This window comes from Pararge aegeria, chromosome 3 (assembly GCF_905163445.1).
Source record: "Pararge aegeria chromosome 3, ilParAegt1.1, whole genome shotgun sequence".
NCBI lineage: Eukaryota > Metazoa > Arthropoda > Insecta > Lepidoptera > Nymphalidae > Pararge > Pararge aegeria.
The window spans coordinates 7,033,965-7,049,687 of NC_053182.1; the positions used below are offsets into that span (position 1 = coordinate 7,033,965).

General features: G+C 34.8%; 3 protein-coding genes across 6 annotated transcripts in view; 2 read left to right on the forward strand and 1 right to left on the reverse strand.

The window, feature by feature from the left end:
* Positions 1–1,573: 1,573 nt before the first annotated feature.
* Positions 1,574–2,410, forward strand: LOC120637426. The gene is made up of 2 exons (XM_039909269.1): positions 1,574–1,878; positions 1,990–2,410. Exons 1-2 carry the CDS (start codon positions 1,786–1,788, stop codon positions 2,260–2,262), a joined length of 366 nt encoding a protein of 121 aa, XP_039765203.1. The 5' UTR covers positions 1,574–1,785; the 3' UTR covers positions 2,263–2,410.
* On the reverse strand, positions 2,317–6,209 carry LOC120637425 (elongation factor Ts, mitochondrial). 4 transcript variants are annotated; one of them, XM_039909265.1, is made up of 5 exons: positions 6,093–6,144; positions 5,637–5,691; positions 4,934–5,083; positions 3,612–3,863; positions 2,317–3,347 (listed from the first exon to the last, which is right to left on the reverse strand). In XM_039909265.1, the coding sequence occupies exons 2-5, from the start codon at positions 5,664–5,666 to the stop codon at positions 2,823–2,825; spliced, it is 957 nt and encodes a 318-aa protein (XP_039765199.1). In that variant the 5' UTR covers positions 5,667–5,691; positions 6,093–6,144; the 3' UTR covers positions 2,317–2,822. The 4 variants fall into 4 exon arrangements, with proteins under 4 accessions (XP_039765199.1, XP_039765200.1, XP_039765201.1 ...); XM_039909266.1 differs by lacking the exon at positions 6,093–6,144 and adding an exon at positions 5,960–6,055; XM_039909267.1 differs by lacking the exon at positions 5,637–5,691 and having other exon boundaries at positions 2,318–3,347; positions 6,093–6,209.
* Positions 6,210–6,285: 76 nt separating this feature from the next.
* Positions 6,286–15,723, forward strand: part of LOC120637424 (dynein heavy chain 7, axonemal) — a 48,331-nt gene continuing 38,893 nt past the window's right edge. The window contains exons 1-17 of the mRNA XM_039909263.1: positions 6,286–6,532; positions 7,542–7,746; positions 8,962–9,097; positions 10,006–10,172; positions 11,140–11,293; positions 12,031–12,180; positions 12,472–12,663; positions 12,748–12,876; positions 13,257–13,504; positions 13,750–13,971; positions 14,051–14,132; positions 14,217–14,341; positions 14,414–14,591; positions 14,726–14,847; positions 14,964–15,248; positions 15,322–15,444; positions 15,551–15,704. Coding sequence (XP_039765197.1) covers positions 6,319–6,532; positions 7,542–7,746; positions 8,962–9,097; positions 10,006–10,172; positions 11,140–11,293; positions 12,031–12,180; positions 12,472–12,663; positions 12,748–12,876; positions 13,257–13,504; positions 13,750–13,971; positions 14,051–14,132; positions 14,217–14,341; positions 14,414–14,591; positions 14,726–14,847; positions 14,964–15,248; positions 15,322–15,444; positions 15,551–15,704 — 2,886 coding nt within the window. The 5' untranslated portion in view covers positions 6,286–6,318. The remainder of the gene's footprint in view (positions 6,533–7,541; positions 7,747–8,961; positions 9,098–10,005; positions 10,173–11,139; positions 11,294–12,030; positions 12,181–12,471; positions 12,664–12,747; positions 12,877–13,256; positions 13,505–13,749; positions 13,972–14,050; positions 14,133–14,216; positions 14,342–14,413; positions 14,592–14,725; positions 14,848–14,963; positions 15,249–15,321; positions 15,445–15,550; positions 15,705–15,723) is intronic.

The following is a 15,723-nucleotide window of genomic DNA, read 5'->3' on the forward strand; positions in this document are numbered from 1 at the left end:
ACCTTACCTACCTATTAAAGTTTTTGTCGGCTCTCGGCAGACTGCAATATCATTCGTACCGCTTCAACGGTCGCAAAGTGAGCTGGCATTAGTATTAGATAGATTCGACCTATTGTGATCGCACAATAACTGATCCCAATACCGATTTGCGGCGACACGATTTGATTAGGCCACAGGTACCTACTTGAACATATTGCGCATTAGGTATTTTTCGAAATTCAAGGTAAGGTCACAGAATCTATACATACAAAGTTGCTCTCGCCGCTTGTACGTTTAGATCTTTCAGCAAGAGATAAAGGTGATTCAAAAGGAAGGTTTATTCCTATGTAGTATATGTATCCTACAGTGTACCATATTATGGCAAAGAAAAGCCAAGAAATTTGAACGCTGGCTGAACTTTACAAGGTAGATCCAATTAATGCTCTACTGAATCCCATATCTAAAACACTGTTAAAAAAGACTAAAAAATCTCATTTTTTTATTGAAAATTGGAATAATCTTCTCAAATTAGTATATTGTCATCGGTCCTCGATATGTCTACAAAGTTTGAACGAAATCTGATCGTTCAAAGTAGGACAAAATCGAGCTCAAAGGGGTCGGTTACATACATACATACAGGTGAAGCTAATATAAAGCGTGTAAAAAGTCCACGATGGTAGTTATATGTTTATCTACTAAGGATAACCCACTGTAACCATATTTAGCTTTGTCACATAAGAAAAAAAAATATAGGTTATTTACTAAGCTGTTTTAAAGAAAACAGTATCATTCATTATTCAATTAAATACTTTAGATACGTTGTGCATTTCATATAGATCAAAATTGCCTGAATACCTTAGAGGATATCAGAGATTTAAAAAGCGGAGGCAGACTGGCAGGCAGTCGTAACATTCAAACGCACAATTACATTAAAACTTACCTCATCACATCGACCCATTACCGGCCCTCTACAGGGCACAGGCCTCCTCAAACAATGAGTAGGCATAAAGGCCGTAGTCCACCAAGCCGGCCCAGTGCGGATTGGTGGACTCCACATACCGCTAGCGGTAACAGCGCATACTTACAAACATTGATTTAATGTTACTAGCTGCTATAATATTATATTATATATAAAATTCGATAATGTTATCATCAGAGGAGACTGTCTGGCTTTGCGACTACAAGGGGATACCAGCCTTACCCTTTTGAGCCAACAGATGGCGGTTATTCATCCAACAGAAACGGTTCTAAGAAGGCAAAAAAATTCTAAAAAAACCAAAGCAACAAATCTACATCTAAGAAGAATGTTATCATTACTGACATTGGTAGGTATTCAATTAGACAATATACTTTAACCCACCAACCAGTATTTAGGTCTAACTAAATCCTGAGAAAGCAGATTTTCTTAGTATTAGTAAAAACATTTTAATTTAAAAGTCGTGAATAATGCGATTTATTTTTATTAAAATAGTAGAAAATAAATTATTATAGTGTCAATCTCGCGCAGTGGTAAGTGCCGTGTGGCTATAAGTGGGAGATTTCCGGTTCTATCCCCGGCCATGACAATTAGAGAGTTTATAATTTCGAAAAGCAATGGAACGTCGGACTCGTCTCACAATAAATCGCCCATTTACTTTAATCTAAAAATATCAGTTTAAAGGTTTTACATGTTTATGGCATTCTTATTTTTCAATTCTTCTTGTCATTATGACATTTTAATCACACAAAACAGGAATTCTGCTCTATTTTAAAAATAACATTAAAAACCACATTTTCAGTATAACATTTACACAGACCAAACGCGCAATGAACACAAACGATGCATGTGACAAGGAAATTCAATGCGATGACAAAACCCCTGAGGCCGCTCTTAATGTCACTAAAAAATCCTTATCAACGGTGGGTTTCCAAAATAATCCCGAAAATCGAAACACCCGGCCGCTTTCTTTACGCTCGACGCAATCTTTTACCGGTGCTCTGGAAGAACTTAGATTTTGTAACAATTTACAGCGATTAAATCTGAACAATGGAAACACAGTTTCAACCCCCAGATTGACAGCGGTTTGTCCTTACGGCTGTTTTGTAAGACCACCTGTGACAATGCCTTTCAGAACAAGGGAACGAAATACCTTAGCATTGCTCGTGGTGTCGCCGGAAGTACTACACTACCACGGTTATGATTTCGAACCTTCCCAAATAGCCATGCTATGGAAAAAAGACTGCAGGAAGTTTCTATGGAAGGGGTCGAAGAAGAATGCAAACAAAAATCATCGACATGTTTAGATATAATTTTATTGACCACTTTATATTTATTAGCAACAAATTTTTGGTTTGTTAAATAAAATGATATTTGTATGGGTTTAAAATGCTATTATTATTGACTTAATTTCTATTAGGTGCATTTCACAAACAATAATCTTAGCACCTAAGAGCAAAACGATACTTTTAACATCGGCGAAAAGCGAATGTTTAAGTGGCTGTATCGAAATCACTTATTTTAGCAGTTGCTTCCATTTTGCACCACGTCTGGCCGACTTAACGAATTTGATCGTCTTATTAAAACAGCGCGTTTTTGTAATTGTATTCATGTTAGGTGTATTGCGTCCGGACAGATTTCTGGGATTGATCTTGGTGTTAAAATTGCGCGTTCTAGCGTGACTGGCATTCGGATGTTCCCGGAATGTAGTTTTTAATCGCAAAACATACAAAAAGTGATGGAAGTTTGTATGACCGTGGATTCAAATGTTTGCACTCGTCATCGAGTTTCCTAGCGAAAAGCAACTATATCGGCGTCCGCCGGGGATGAAAGTATCCTGTATGCTATGGCCTAATTGCAGTAACTCCTACTGAAGTGTTTGAACTGAGTCTAGCGGCTGTTTTTCAACACCAGGCATTTCCGTTTCGGCTTCTTCGCCACATGAAAACCGTACGTAATCTAGGACTTCAACTTTATTACTCTGCAGAACCTCCTCAACTGTGTAAGAAGGATCCAATAAATATTCTTGGTATATGAGACAAGTTTCGTCATCAGAGTTCTCGGTTGGTTTGTCTTTCTCTTTGTCGCCGATTTTTCTCGGCGCACACCCGACAATGTGTTGGCATATATGTTTACCAACGTCTTCAATGTCATTGGGTTGCTTGTAAGCTAGCAATGCCCCATATCTTCCTGTAGAATAATCACTAGGAGTGGCAAGCGCAGGGTGGGTATAGGCCGTAATTTTAACATCGTTGCTATTTGCTTTCCAGCATTCAGCTCGTCTTAAGATGGCGTTCTCACCCACAGATCCAATAAAAAGTGCCAAAACTTCGGATAGTTTTTTTCCTCCTTCAGCTGATAAACTTCCAAGTTGCTCACTGTCTAACTCCAACTGTAAACAAAGATATTGATTAAGTTATTTTTTCGTTTTACCCATTACCTTCATGACTTGTCTTTCTTTTATGTAAAGAAAATAATAAAAACAAACATGCATAAAGAAAATCTCTTTTTACGTTGGTTATTTTTATTTGTTTTATCACACTTTATTTCTTTATATTTTTAAAACATACTTTATATTAAAAAAGTAATACAAAGATTGTGTACATTATAATTCATAAACAACAATCCATATTCCGTAAAATAAATGGTGACATACTTTTGTGATAGGTCCCTTGGACTGCAAGTTAGTGTGTGCAAACTTGTAGCATGCCAATGTAGCATCTTCCAGAACTTTCTGGAACTTGTCATTTTTGGCCACAAAGTCAGTCTCACAGTTGAGTTCAACTAGGGCTCCATGGTTTTTGTCAAACTTTACAGCCACAAGGCCTTGGAGAGCCTTTCGCCCAGCTAGTTTAGTTGCTTTGGCCCAGCCCATAGCCTGGGCCTGTTCATTCAACCATGCTTCTGCCTGAAACCAAAGAAACAGTAATTCAGTAATTGCTTAAAAAAATTAAACTTCTAAATTAGGTAAAAACAAGTATAAGGGGATTATGTGTACATCTTTGGAAAAAACAATTATGATTCTCTTGTATCAAATAATGTTGTAACATCAAATTGAGAAAATACTGAACAAACTGTACGGCCCACTTGCAAAGACAAAGCGAGGAATTTTATCTAAAGCTCCTTATAAACTGGTTAAAGAGTCCACATTATATATTTACAAGGATACAAGAGAATTCAATTGAAATAAGTAATAATTTTAACTATGCTTCATGCTTTACATTAGGACAAGTTCTGGTGCTGTGTGGTGGTGCTACAATTCAAATTTGATTCCTAATTATGACCAATTTGGATCCAAATCAATTAAATTAGAAAGTGTTTCTGCTTCTGTTGTGATTCCTACCTAAATTTGGATACTACAAAGTATCCCACAACATACAACTTAGCAGCAAAACCTTTGCAAAATTTTAAAAGAGTTTGCAAAGTTTCTACTGGATTTGTAAAAAAAAAGAAACAGAACAGAAGTTGCTGGCAACAACTGGTTATAAATTGGAAAATGAACACAAAAAATAACAAAATTCATTGTATAGATCTTGTTTTATGCTAGGTAATAAATAGGCTTGTTAACATCATAGCAAAGCTGTACAAGCTTTGATGCTAAGACAACAACTGAATGTTGCATTCTCCTATTATGAGTAAAAATCAACTAAGTTGTTCATTAACTGCCATTCTTTCAAGTCAGTATACAACTATTAAAGATTACATTGTCACTTACCTTACGGTGTGTGACCAGTAAGTGCTTGTACTAGTGTACAAACACTTACTGGTCATATGTAAAATAAATGTTTTATAAGAATAAATGCTAAAACTTCAGGTATAGCTTTATAATAATATATATTTATAGCTTAATAGCTTTTAATATTAACTATTTTGTTATACAGAAGACAAAAAAGGTTTGATTGATTAAGCTAATAGACAAAGGTACGAGTAAGTAAAAATGTGCACAGATTAAAAAAATACTAATTTATAAAAAAATACCTTATCTGTATCATTATTATTCATTTCAAGGGCCTTTTTACAGTTTGCTATAGTGTAGCCTGTCTTTTTCCTCAACTTTGCCAGGAGTGAGGACTCTGCCGCTTGACAGACAGGAGTTATATGAAGCCGCCGTACCAACTGTAGTATCATCTGGAACAATAAAAAAAACCATTACATTGTAGTTAACTTTATCACATCACATTAATGTGTTAGAAATTATTGTTATGGGTAATGCTCACTCAAAATTAAATAATAATGATGACCTGCTGACTGTTATTGTAACCACTCAAAAATGTTATTTTAAGCAATTAAGAATACACTATTCAATATTAAAGATTGTTGCAGTATCACTGCAAGACCACTGTGTCAACTTATTAGACTTTAAAACACACTTTAGTATTTAGTTATTAGTATTTTCTTTTAAGTTTCTGGTTTAAGTATTATGTAGTAAGATTATTTAAAACAGAGACTGACATAGCCAAAGTAGTACTTATTCAAGGTAGTGGGCCTAAATCAATTCATTCTGTTATGGCTAGAATCATGACATCATGGGCTATTAGTTGCTGTTTAGTTCAAGGACAACAAAACATATTGTATGTTGATTTAACTATAGTTAGCAGCAGTATTAATACTAAGCTGAACACAAGCGGAACAGCACTTTTACACAATGCTATACTACTTGGCAGTATTTTAATAAAATTACCTCAGAATAGGATTTCACTTTTTGCTGCATAACAAGTAATTTTAAACTTTATAACCTATAAAAGCACAAAATTATTAAATCATTTTGTAAATCAAGTGTTTTGAACATTTTGAAAGAAAAATTTGGCATAAAAATGACAGATTATAAAACCAAATGGAATTTTAATATAAACTTTTTAGATATTAAGCGGTATGGTAACTGCTATCCTGTTGCCATGGAAAAATCAATCAAACAGTAATCTTCAGTGTCTTAGCCAACAAGTTTAAAATTATTCATTTAATTAGAGTAATTAGTTTATATTTAATTTAAACTTCAGTCACTACGTTTATTTTTTCACTAGTTTTAATGGTTAATAATTGAAACAAGAATCGAGGTAAGATTATCAAAGTAAGATTGGTTGGATGTAAGGTTTAGTGTATCTGAATGATGCAGTAAAGCAGTATTAGGTGGACTTACCCTTTTTTTAATTTAATTCCACAATGTTCACAAAACAAGAAAAATCACAAAAATTTGGTTAAAATATGTCAAATTGACATTTTGTCACGTTGACACTTAACAGATGTTCGATAGTTTTTTGCTAAAACGTTATGATATTGCAAAATATAAAATGAATACTACCTATTTATTTTAAGTTTATAATTCTGTTGCAGTTATTTTAGGTAATAATATAAATATTTAGAATATGCAGCGAGGCAAGCCGACGCGTAAGAAAGGGCAGCCTTCTTCTTCTGATGTTAAACTACCAAAAATACCAAAAATTCAAATGCCGGAAGATTTTAAAATTAGAACTCAACCTTTATTTTCACTTCCGATGGAAATTTTGAAACTACCTCCGCCTACATCTAAGGGAGCCAAACTACAAGCTTCCAAAGGTGGTTCAAGAAAAAGATCCAGCGGTAATTTATTTTTATTTAGCACTAAAAATAATCAGTTTTTTATTTTGTTAATATTGTCGTGTTACTGTCCGTCCGCCTTCCGTCCCGCCGAATATTTAACTCATCAATAAAGCTAACGATATGAAATTTGGTATAGCTGCAGTGGCTAGTAGCGGCGTTATTGCCAATTCTGTTGTACACCAATCTCTAGTCCAAACTTGTAGAAGAATAGAAGAGGTTTTCTTGACGGAGTGAGCTCGTCTGGGTAGTATTACCGCCAGGCGCAATATTGATTTATGCCGCAAAGCATCATTGCTTTCGCCAAGGAGCATTGCTGTATTCCGCTATTATTACAAGCGCATGAGACTTAAGAGACTGGGCTTAACACCTACGTCTAATTGATGATTGATGGATACAGGGCCGCACTTAGCAAGACGTTTCCTTCGCATACTCTGCAAAGTGGTGCTCTGTTTATAGGCGATGGCTTTCCACTTACTATCAGTTGAGCCATCTGCTTAGTCCATCAAGTTATGCTTTTTACAATGTTTGCCCAGGAGGAAGCAATAGACTATTTGGACTATTTTCAAACTTATTGCACTTTTAGACTATTTTGCAATCATTGGTATGCTTCTATAAATAATTAGTCCACATAAGCTTTTATTAAAGGGTTTTATAAATACTTGTACTTTTATAACTACCCTTGGTATACCGTCTATATTGGCGAAAAATCTGAAATAATTAAAATTAATAGAGGTTCATATGCACTAAAGAAGAAATATAAGATGTTAAATAAAGTTTAGTACTGTTGAATTAATATGACAATAAAATCAAACTTTACATTTGTTTTGACTCACAGACTGATGCCGAAGATTTTTAATGAAATTTAGCGTTTGAACCTATTAAGTACTTGTGAATTTAACCTTTTTTGTACCGAACCTTCGGTGGACAAGTATGAATCGTATTTGGTAGATTTCTAAATTAAATTGCCTCTTACTATTAAATAATTCAATTTATGTTTACCTATCTTCAGTGATGCAGAGCTTCACAGCAATGAGAAAAGCCAGAGAGGATTTTAGAGCAAAATTAATGAACCTGATATGCCAATCGGCTTCTGGCGAAGATAGTGATGCAATTCCGTCTGGCGAGGAAAAGAACATGTTGCGATATTATTACTATTTACGATATGGCATAGATACTATACACGTCGCACCGTTGGACAATAAAATGATTTTGCGGTGAGCTGATTAAGTCATTTTACAATACGATTTATTTGTTTATAAAACGTGTAACTGAATTAAGAAATAATGTTGAAGGGTGCATAAGTATATTTAAACCTGTAAAAATTTTAAATCTAAAGAAGTATATTTATTTTTCCATACAAACGAATTCAAAAAAATCCAAGTGTTTACGTTTATGCGCGTCTCGGTCTTTTATGTGCGACACGCGCATAGTACTACGCTTCGCAACGCGTAGCTAAGAAAGTGACAGGAGTCACATGATTTTAATTTTGCATCTGATACTGTATCTGATTTCTTTCAGTAAAAACTATGGCAGTGAGTTACTAAAAATCTCAGAGACAGTACATAATGTTTCTCTAAAGCCTGTAAATTATTATTTCGGTTTTATTTACACGTTGTATATTTATGATAGTTTACTGTGTAAGTATATTAATTTTTATTTACAACAAATCTACGCAAGTCGCCAAAGCAAATACTTGTGAAAATAATAATAATAATAATAATAATAAATCTTTATTTGGAACAGTTACATAGAATAATATAGCATCATAGAAAATAGCATCATAATTGGTTTTAAAATAAGGCAGTAGGTAAGTAGACGGCATTAGAATTTGTTTTTTAATGAGGCAGTGATTATGATCTTTTTATGTGGTTATGTTCCTTTTACTTCATCTGGTATGATAATTCGGCCATGGCTACTTACCACCCTACCAACAAAAACGTGTCGCCAAGCGATATAGCGTTCCGGTACAATGCAGAACTGATAGACCGCTACCATCTTAGAATGCATAAGCACTTCATATTCAAGGGCCTACTTAGGTATAACTAATAAAACTGGGAATAAGGAGATGATGGTCCAAGGAGTTATTATTCTACTACCAGTCAATGACGTGCACTAACCGGAAAAAATCTCCAGAACATGTACTAATAAAAAACTAAAGAGTAGACTTTGTACGAGTTTTAAAAAGTCTGCTCTCCAGTATATTTATAACTCGTGCTGGAGATTTTCTCCATTTTATATCATCTGTCCGCTCATTGTTTACCCTGTACGCCCACTATAAGAAGAGAACTACTTCCCATTCTCGCATATTGCAATGACTATTGAATTTAATATACTCTCAGTAACTTGAGAGTTATCATCCCTTAAAATAATTAGAAAGAAAACAATCATCACATGGATTAAATAATTATTTAATACCTAAGCACTTGCAGTGTTCACAATTTAATATCAATGAAATTAAAAAAATGGAGGGAATGTTTGCTTACTGCCACGGAAGAAATGCGTGAAGATTTCATGATGAGCATGAAGAAGGCTATCGTGGATTTTGTACTTAAGGATCCAAATACGGTAAGTTAATCTTTTAAAAATACCAGACAAAGCTTTAGCATTTAGTAATTTTATGCATTTAAGCGGTTAAAATTTCTGCTTTTTTTCGTGGGGGCCCGCGTTTTATATTTTTAAGCAATTAATTTTAATTGAATATCACTTGCTTTAACGGTAAAGGGAAATTTCGTAAGAAAACATGCATATATGAGAGTTGTAGGTACATAACGTTCTCAAAGGCGTGTGAAGCCTAATAATCCGCATTTGGCCAGTGTGGTGGACTAACTAATGGATCAGTAATGGGTTTTTAATTATGAAGTACTTAGAGGCCTGACCATAAAATGTTTCCAAATAAGAAAAAGTTGTTCGTCTAGGCGAACGCTTATAGTTAAGTAAAAAAGTTTGGCTGCGACGACTAATCGGACAGCGAATCGCAAAACCTGGCCCGTGGGTCGTTGCAGCCAAGTGAGCAATGCGTTCAAATTGGATTGCGACACTTTACCTGGAGGCTAGGACCCTAGGTCGCGTATTCTGTACTCTTTTCAACAATAACCATCGCTCGTCTTTAAACAAAAAGCATAATTGCACAGCGTCCGTTATAGATATACCTACTGTTTTTCGCTTTCTATACATTATAGGGCATCGTTTGCTATTGGCATAAAAGTTAAAGTTTTATTTATTTCATTTTATTCATTTATTCAGAATATTGGTAAGGGTACAGAATTGACACAATAAACATGGTGCCACGATAACTGTTGCAGTAGTATAAAATGTGTCGCAACAATTAACGCCCACCTCCAACAATAAATGTATAGCACCAAAGTGTACGGAAACTATCGAGATCACCTAGGGACCAAAAGAAATACAAAAAGTAATGGGTCCTATTTTCGAGGCTTGTAATAATAAGAAAAATAATACATTATTACTTATAGGAAGAGTCCTTAGATGATGAGGATACACCGCTCAAGAAGGAGTTGGCTATGAAAGACGATGCTTGGAGAAATCGCTACGCAGTCGCTAAGAGATATCTGCACAAGAACCTCCACAGCGTCAACCCGTGTATTGCTCAAGTTTTACAGATTTGGTGGAAACAATATAAGTAAGAAGAATACTTTTTAATAGTTATATTTTATATAGAGAATTCGTTTGGAAATATTGCGCCCTCTCTTAGTTCACGTGGTCTACGTCACGAAACTGCCCCTCTGCACGGCTAGCATGGGTAGGAGACAAATATATCTCCGGGGAAAGGATACACATTTATCTGACCCAAAGGTTTTTCAACGCCTAGAGAACTGGCGTACTAGTGGAAATAATATCCAAATAATATATGTGTAATAATAAACGGGGGTGAACTTCTCTTATTCCATGTTCCCGCGATTTAGCTGGTGCAGACGTTAATTATATCACCTGTCAGGGGATATAATCAGGGGATATAACTTTTGTCTCTCCTGCCTGTGCTAGCCCTGCTGGTAGGCACTTTAGTTAGTCTTAGCATATATGCTGACGCTAAAGTTAATTTATGTATTTCGACTGTAGGAACTACACGTATTTCAGTAATTGATAGTGATTCAAGAAGTATTTTCTTAATAGACAAGGAACAAAGGGATAAACTGCTGTTAGGTTTGGATTCTAGGGAAAAAAGCTAATATAAAAATGGGAAAGTGCAAATGTGTACATGAATTTGTATACATTTGAGTTGATTTCACGTGAGTATAACGGCATTATCTCAGAACCGATATTGACGCGTTTTGACCTTCTGGTTACTGACAAAAAATATTTTTTACCCTGGGAAAACAAATATCAAAAATAGTACTTAGCTACCTTTCTGTAGAAGGTCTTAAAGGTAACCGCAAGAAGCTTTCTTAATCTTACGAGAAATTATATTATATTTTAGCGGATTTTGTGGTTGATGGAGTGAGACTATCAGTGCTTTTGACCGCACTATAACGTAGAAATCGTACTTATTTGGTTTATCAAACAACTAAGTCTATCTTCATTTTCCACATTTGCCATACGATAAGATCCCAGTCAAGCGAGAATTCTAATTTAGAAACTTTGCCCCTAAGTGACCTGCGGTTGATTAGCATGAAAGACATTATGACGACTAACGAGGCATACGAGCTGCAAGATTTTTGCTTCGTTTGCAAGCGGCACATTGAGGCGGCGGGCAACGTGCTCACGCTCCAATGGCTGCCTACTTTACAGGCGGTCTTCTTACAGGTACTTCGGGGTTATTTTACTTCTACATGTAAAAGATATTTTCTCTGAAGATCTGTTTAGTGCTTAGTTGAGCTTTCGATACGCTCGACCGTAACAATAGGAAGATCTTCCTCCGAGCGGGTGATCGTGCTCGTGGACCAAGGTCCGACAATTCATCTTTGGAAGTTGTATATATGGTAATTTTTTGTAAATACTTCGTTTGGTAATGTGGACCGCTACAAAGTCAAAAGATGGATAAATTATCGTTTGGTAATGTGGACCGCTACAAAGTCAAAAGATGGATAAATTATTTGGAGTTCTTTCAAAACAACAGGATCTTGTACTACTTTTTAAATTATGTCCAATGCCTACGTACTTTGTTATTAAAAATTGTAAAAAATACCTGGGATAGCATAGCGTATTGTCAAACGCCAATATATCCATGTTCGGTATCCAAGGCCGATCAGAGGATGGGGACGTGATTATGAGTTTGCCAAAGCGTCAGGCTATTTCAAGGTTGTTTTGTGGATTTCTTCATGCCAGATTAAATAACTCATATAAATAGGGACTCTTAGCTTATTAACAATAAAGTACCACACACTTTAATTTTCGTAATTAATCATTTCAATCATTAATTATGTACCATGTGCATTAAGTCATGTTTATGTCACAACTTTTATTTATCAGTAGGTCTTAGGCCAAAACCAATTATAAGAGTCGATGTTAGAATCCTTAATGTAAATATTTTATTTCATTAGGGCAGCAAGAAGAAACAGATACCGGATCCGAAACAAGTGTCCAAAATGAGGAAGTTTTATAACTGTTTATCCTGCATTATGACGTACAATCTTCAGACTCTGTGCTTAAAGTCCATGAAAGATTTCACAGAATACACCCTCGATGTTGGGGTAAGATTATACTTAAATTGGGGTAATTTGTGAGAATGTTGAGTGTCGTTAAGGCACTATTAGGCAATTATTTAAATTAGCAGCAGTTTATCTTGATAATTTTTATAAATTAACTAATATCTGCAAGTTTATCACCGGCAAAACTACCACCGCATTTAAACTGCATAGATTGCAGTGAGGTTTCTCATGTACCTTTTAAAATAGGTGGATTAAAATATTTTGTACTAGCTGTTCACCGCGAGTTCCAGTTATGAGCTGAACGTCTACTGATTTGTATTTTTTCACTTCAAGGGAATGAATCAAGGATTCGTTATAAACTTGGCTTTCAAAGACGACGCTATAGGATTCGACCCAACGTTTAAGCAGTTTCGAGATCAGTTATGCCTTCTATATGACTTCATTATCGACGCATGCAGACAGGCTCCGCGACTGGAAACTTTATTGTATCAAGACTATGTTATTACAAGTAGAGCTACTCTTCGGGTATGATAATTCAGAAAAAGTAAAATTTTAACAATACCTACATTCATAGAATATTTTTTTATAATATTAAAATTTTTAATTTAGCCAATAATTGACAACGATATTGTGGAGGACTATAAGGCCAAGGTAGCGGATTTAATAAATGAACAAAAAATTGGACCAGAACTTCGTATACAAGATTTCGATAACTTCGTGTGTTTACTCAATGGAGAGGTAGATACTATTCTAAATCATTGATTTATGCTAGTAGGTAATATTACAGTAGAGGTAAGCAGAGCTGAGACACGCCAAAGCTTAAAATTTGAAATTCTAAATCGCTTAAGAAATATGATTAAAGGTGATCAGCGCTCATTTCTAGTTCTGAGAATTGCGTTGTTCGTTGACTTGAGATGATTCGCTTCGCGTTTTAAGTTTATGAATTTATGAATATTTGCAATGTTTCTTAGAAGAGGAAAAGTTTTCATGAAAATTTTTGTAACTTTTATTATCTTAATTCTGATAAATCAGAGTTATGGTCATCGGTACCGAATCTAGTGAAGGACCCTAATCGACTATTTTCTTATTAAATTAGAATTGATATTTTTTTAATTTAGTCACAACAGCAAGTTGAAAGTTTTATAAACTCTGAACCCGAGAAAACTTTCGAAGAATACTGTAAAGAAGCTGCAAAATATGTGACTTTGGCAAAGGAAATACCTTCCAAGTTGGAAGGGACAATAGTGATCGGAATGTTCCGGATGCAGCGAGGTGATCTAATCAACACATTACGCGGAGCGGCCTCAAGGCTTGCTAACACGTTGCTTCGAAGGATGACCGAAGATTATCAAAACATGATTAAGGCGTAAGTTTTATATATGGCAATGTCTGGTTTTGCCGTTGAGTCGAAGCTGTATAGCAAAGTTTTCTTTTTAAATTGCAAAAAAAGAATGGGCTTCTTCGGTTTTACCGTGATAAAAACTATTTCCTGCCCGTTTCCAGAATGTAAACTGTTTTCGTGCCAAAATTCGTCAAAATCAGTGCAGTGGTTTAGCTCAATATAGGTAAAACAGGCCACGAATAAAACTGCTTAATATGTTTCTTTTTAAGAATTTACGACGAGTATGCATCGATAGCGAATACTTTACTCACTCCGCCTCAAGATACGGCAGCTTTGATGGATCTTATCGAATACAATAAGAAGGTAGAACAGACAATTGTCGAAGAAATGGAGGACAAACTTCGAAATGTATTGCGATATATTATATTTTTAAGTGATTACACCGCATTTACCCCTCTTGAAATGAAAGCAAATAATCAATCATTTCACTGGTAAGTTATTCTTATTTGTCAGCTGTAGTTTTCAAGATACATGACAATTGTTTATGTAAATGTATGTAAACATGGGCAGGTATGGTCGCATGCCTGGTGTCGTTGAAGAGTGCAAAGTAATTTGCGATCAAAAGAAAATAGAGTATCAAGAATTACTACAGGTAAGTTTTTAAATTAAAGTTACCTTGCTTTTAATAAAAGCGGAACTGTAATAATATATTAAACATTTTTATTAATTTTCATAGGTCCGTATTGCCAAATTTATCGATGACTTGGAAATTTACGAGGCACAAAGCGATGAACTTAAATATTGGGGTGACATTAACGAACTTTCTAAATACGTGACACGTGCCCGCCGCTTGGATGAGAAGTAATAGATTTTCTAGATATATTATATTAACTTTAAATTGACATAACTTTAATGTTTCGAACATATTCTCAGGTTATCAATGGCTTTAACTAAAATAGACCAATTCAATGAAGAAGAAACCTCATTTGGATGGGAATTATCGCAATATCCAAAGAGAAAAGCGATTTACGATAGACTTGTGCCATACAAGAAATTGTATGATGCGGGATATGAATTTTTAGAAAAATATAACACATGGATGATTTCTAAGGTATATATCAATTTAATTATTTCGTATATCAACTATTACACGTATAAATAAGTATATTTGAAAATTTTTAATAATGCCTGTTTATATTAAATCCGGCTGTCGTGATAATGTTAATGTGTTATTTATTTACAAAGGTAGGAAGCTTCGATCCTGAAGACATAGAAGGTGATGTTAGTTATTTTTATAAGACTGTATACAAGCTGGAAAAATCATTTCAAGAGGTACCCGCAACATTTCAACTGGCTCAATCAGTAAGGTGTGTATATAGAAAATATAGAGTAATCTTAGTGTTTGCATTAAATACCTTAGTATAATTTAAAGAAGAGTGCTTAGTTCGAACGTATTTGTTCTGCTAAATGTATTCAATTTTAGAATGAAAATGGAAGACTTTAAAACACACTTGCCGATTATTCAAACATTGGGTAACCCTGGCATGAAACCTAGACACTGGGAGAAAGTTTCCGACATTGTTGGATTTCCGATCATTGTGGATGAAGAATTATCGTTAGCAAAAGTCATTGACTTCAACCTAGTCGATTATATTGAAAAGTTCGAGAGCATATCAGAGGCAGCGACGAAAGAAAACAACCTTGAAAAGGCGCTCGACAAGATGATCAAAGAATGGGCTGAATTAAAATTCGAAATTTTACCATACAAGTATGTAAAATTAGAATCTACGATTGCTGCGTGATATAAACTTGTTTATTTAAAAACCTGTAACTCTTTTCAGGGATACCGGAACTTACATTTTGTCGAGTGTTGATGAAATTCAGCTCTTGTTAGATGACCATATTGTAAAAACTCAGACCATGAAGAATTCGCCGTACATAAAACCATTTGAAGAGATTATTATGTAAGTTTATACTATTCTTTGAATTTTTTTATCTTAAAATTGTCTAGGAGTTCTTTACCCCTTATCAATGAATTGATATTGAACTATTAATGAACGTTCATAACAGTGATTGGGAAGCAAAACTGATACTGCTTCAGGAAATTCTGGACGAATGGTTGAAGGTTCAAGCAACGTGGATGTATTTGGAGCCTATCTTTTCGTCTCCCGATATTCAGCAGCAAATCCCAGAAGAGGGACGCCGATTTAGCGCTGTTGATAAGGTAATGTTTATTGAAAAAA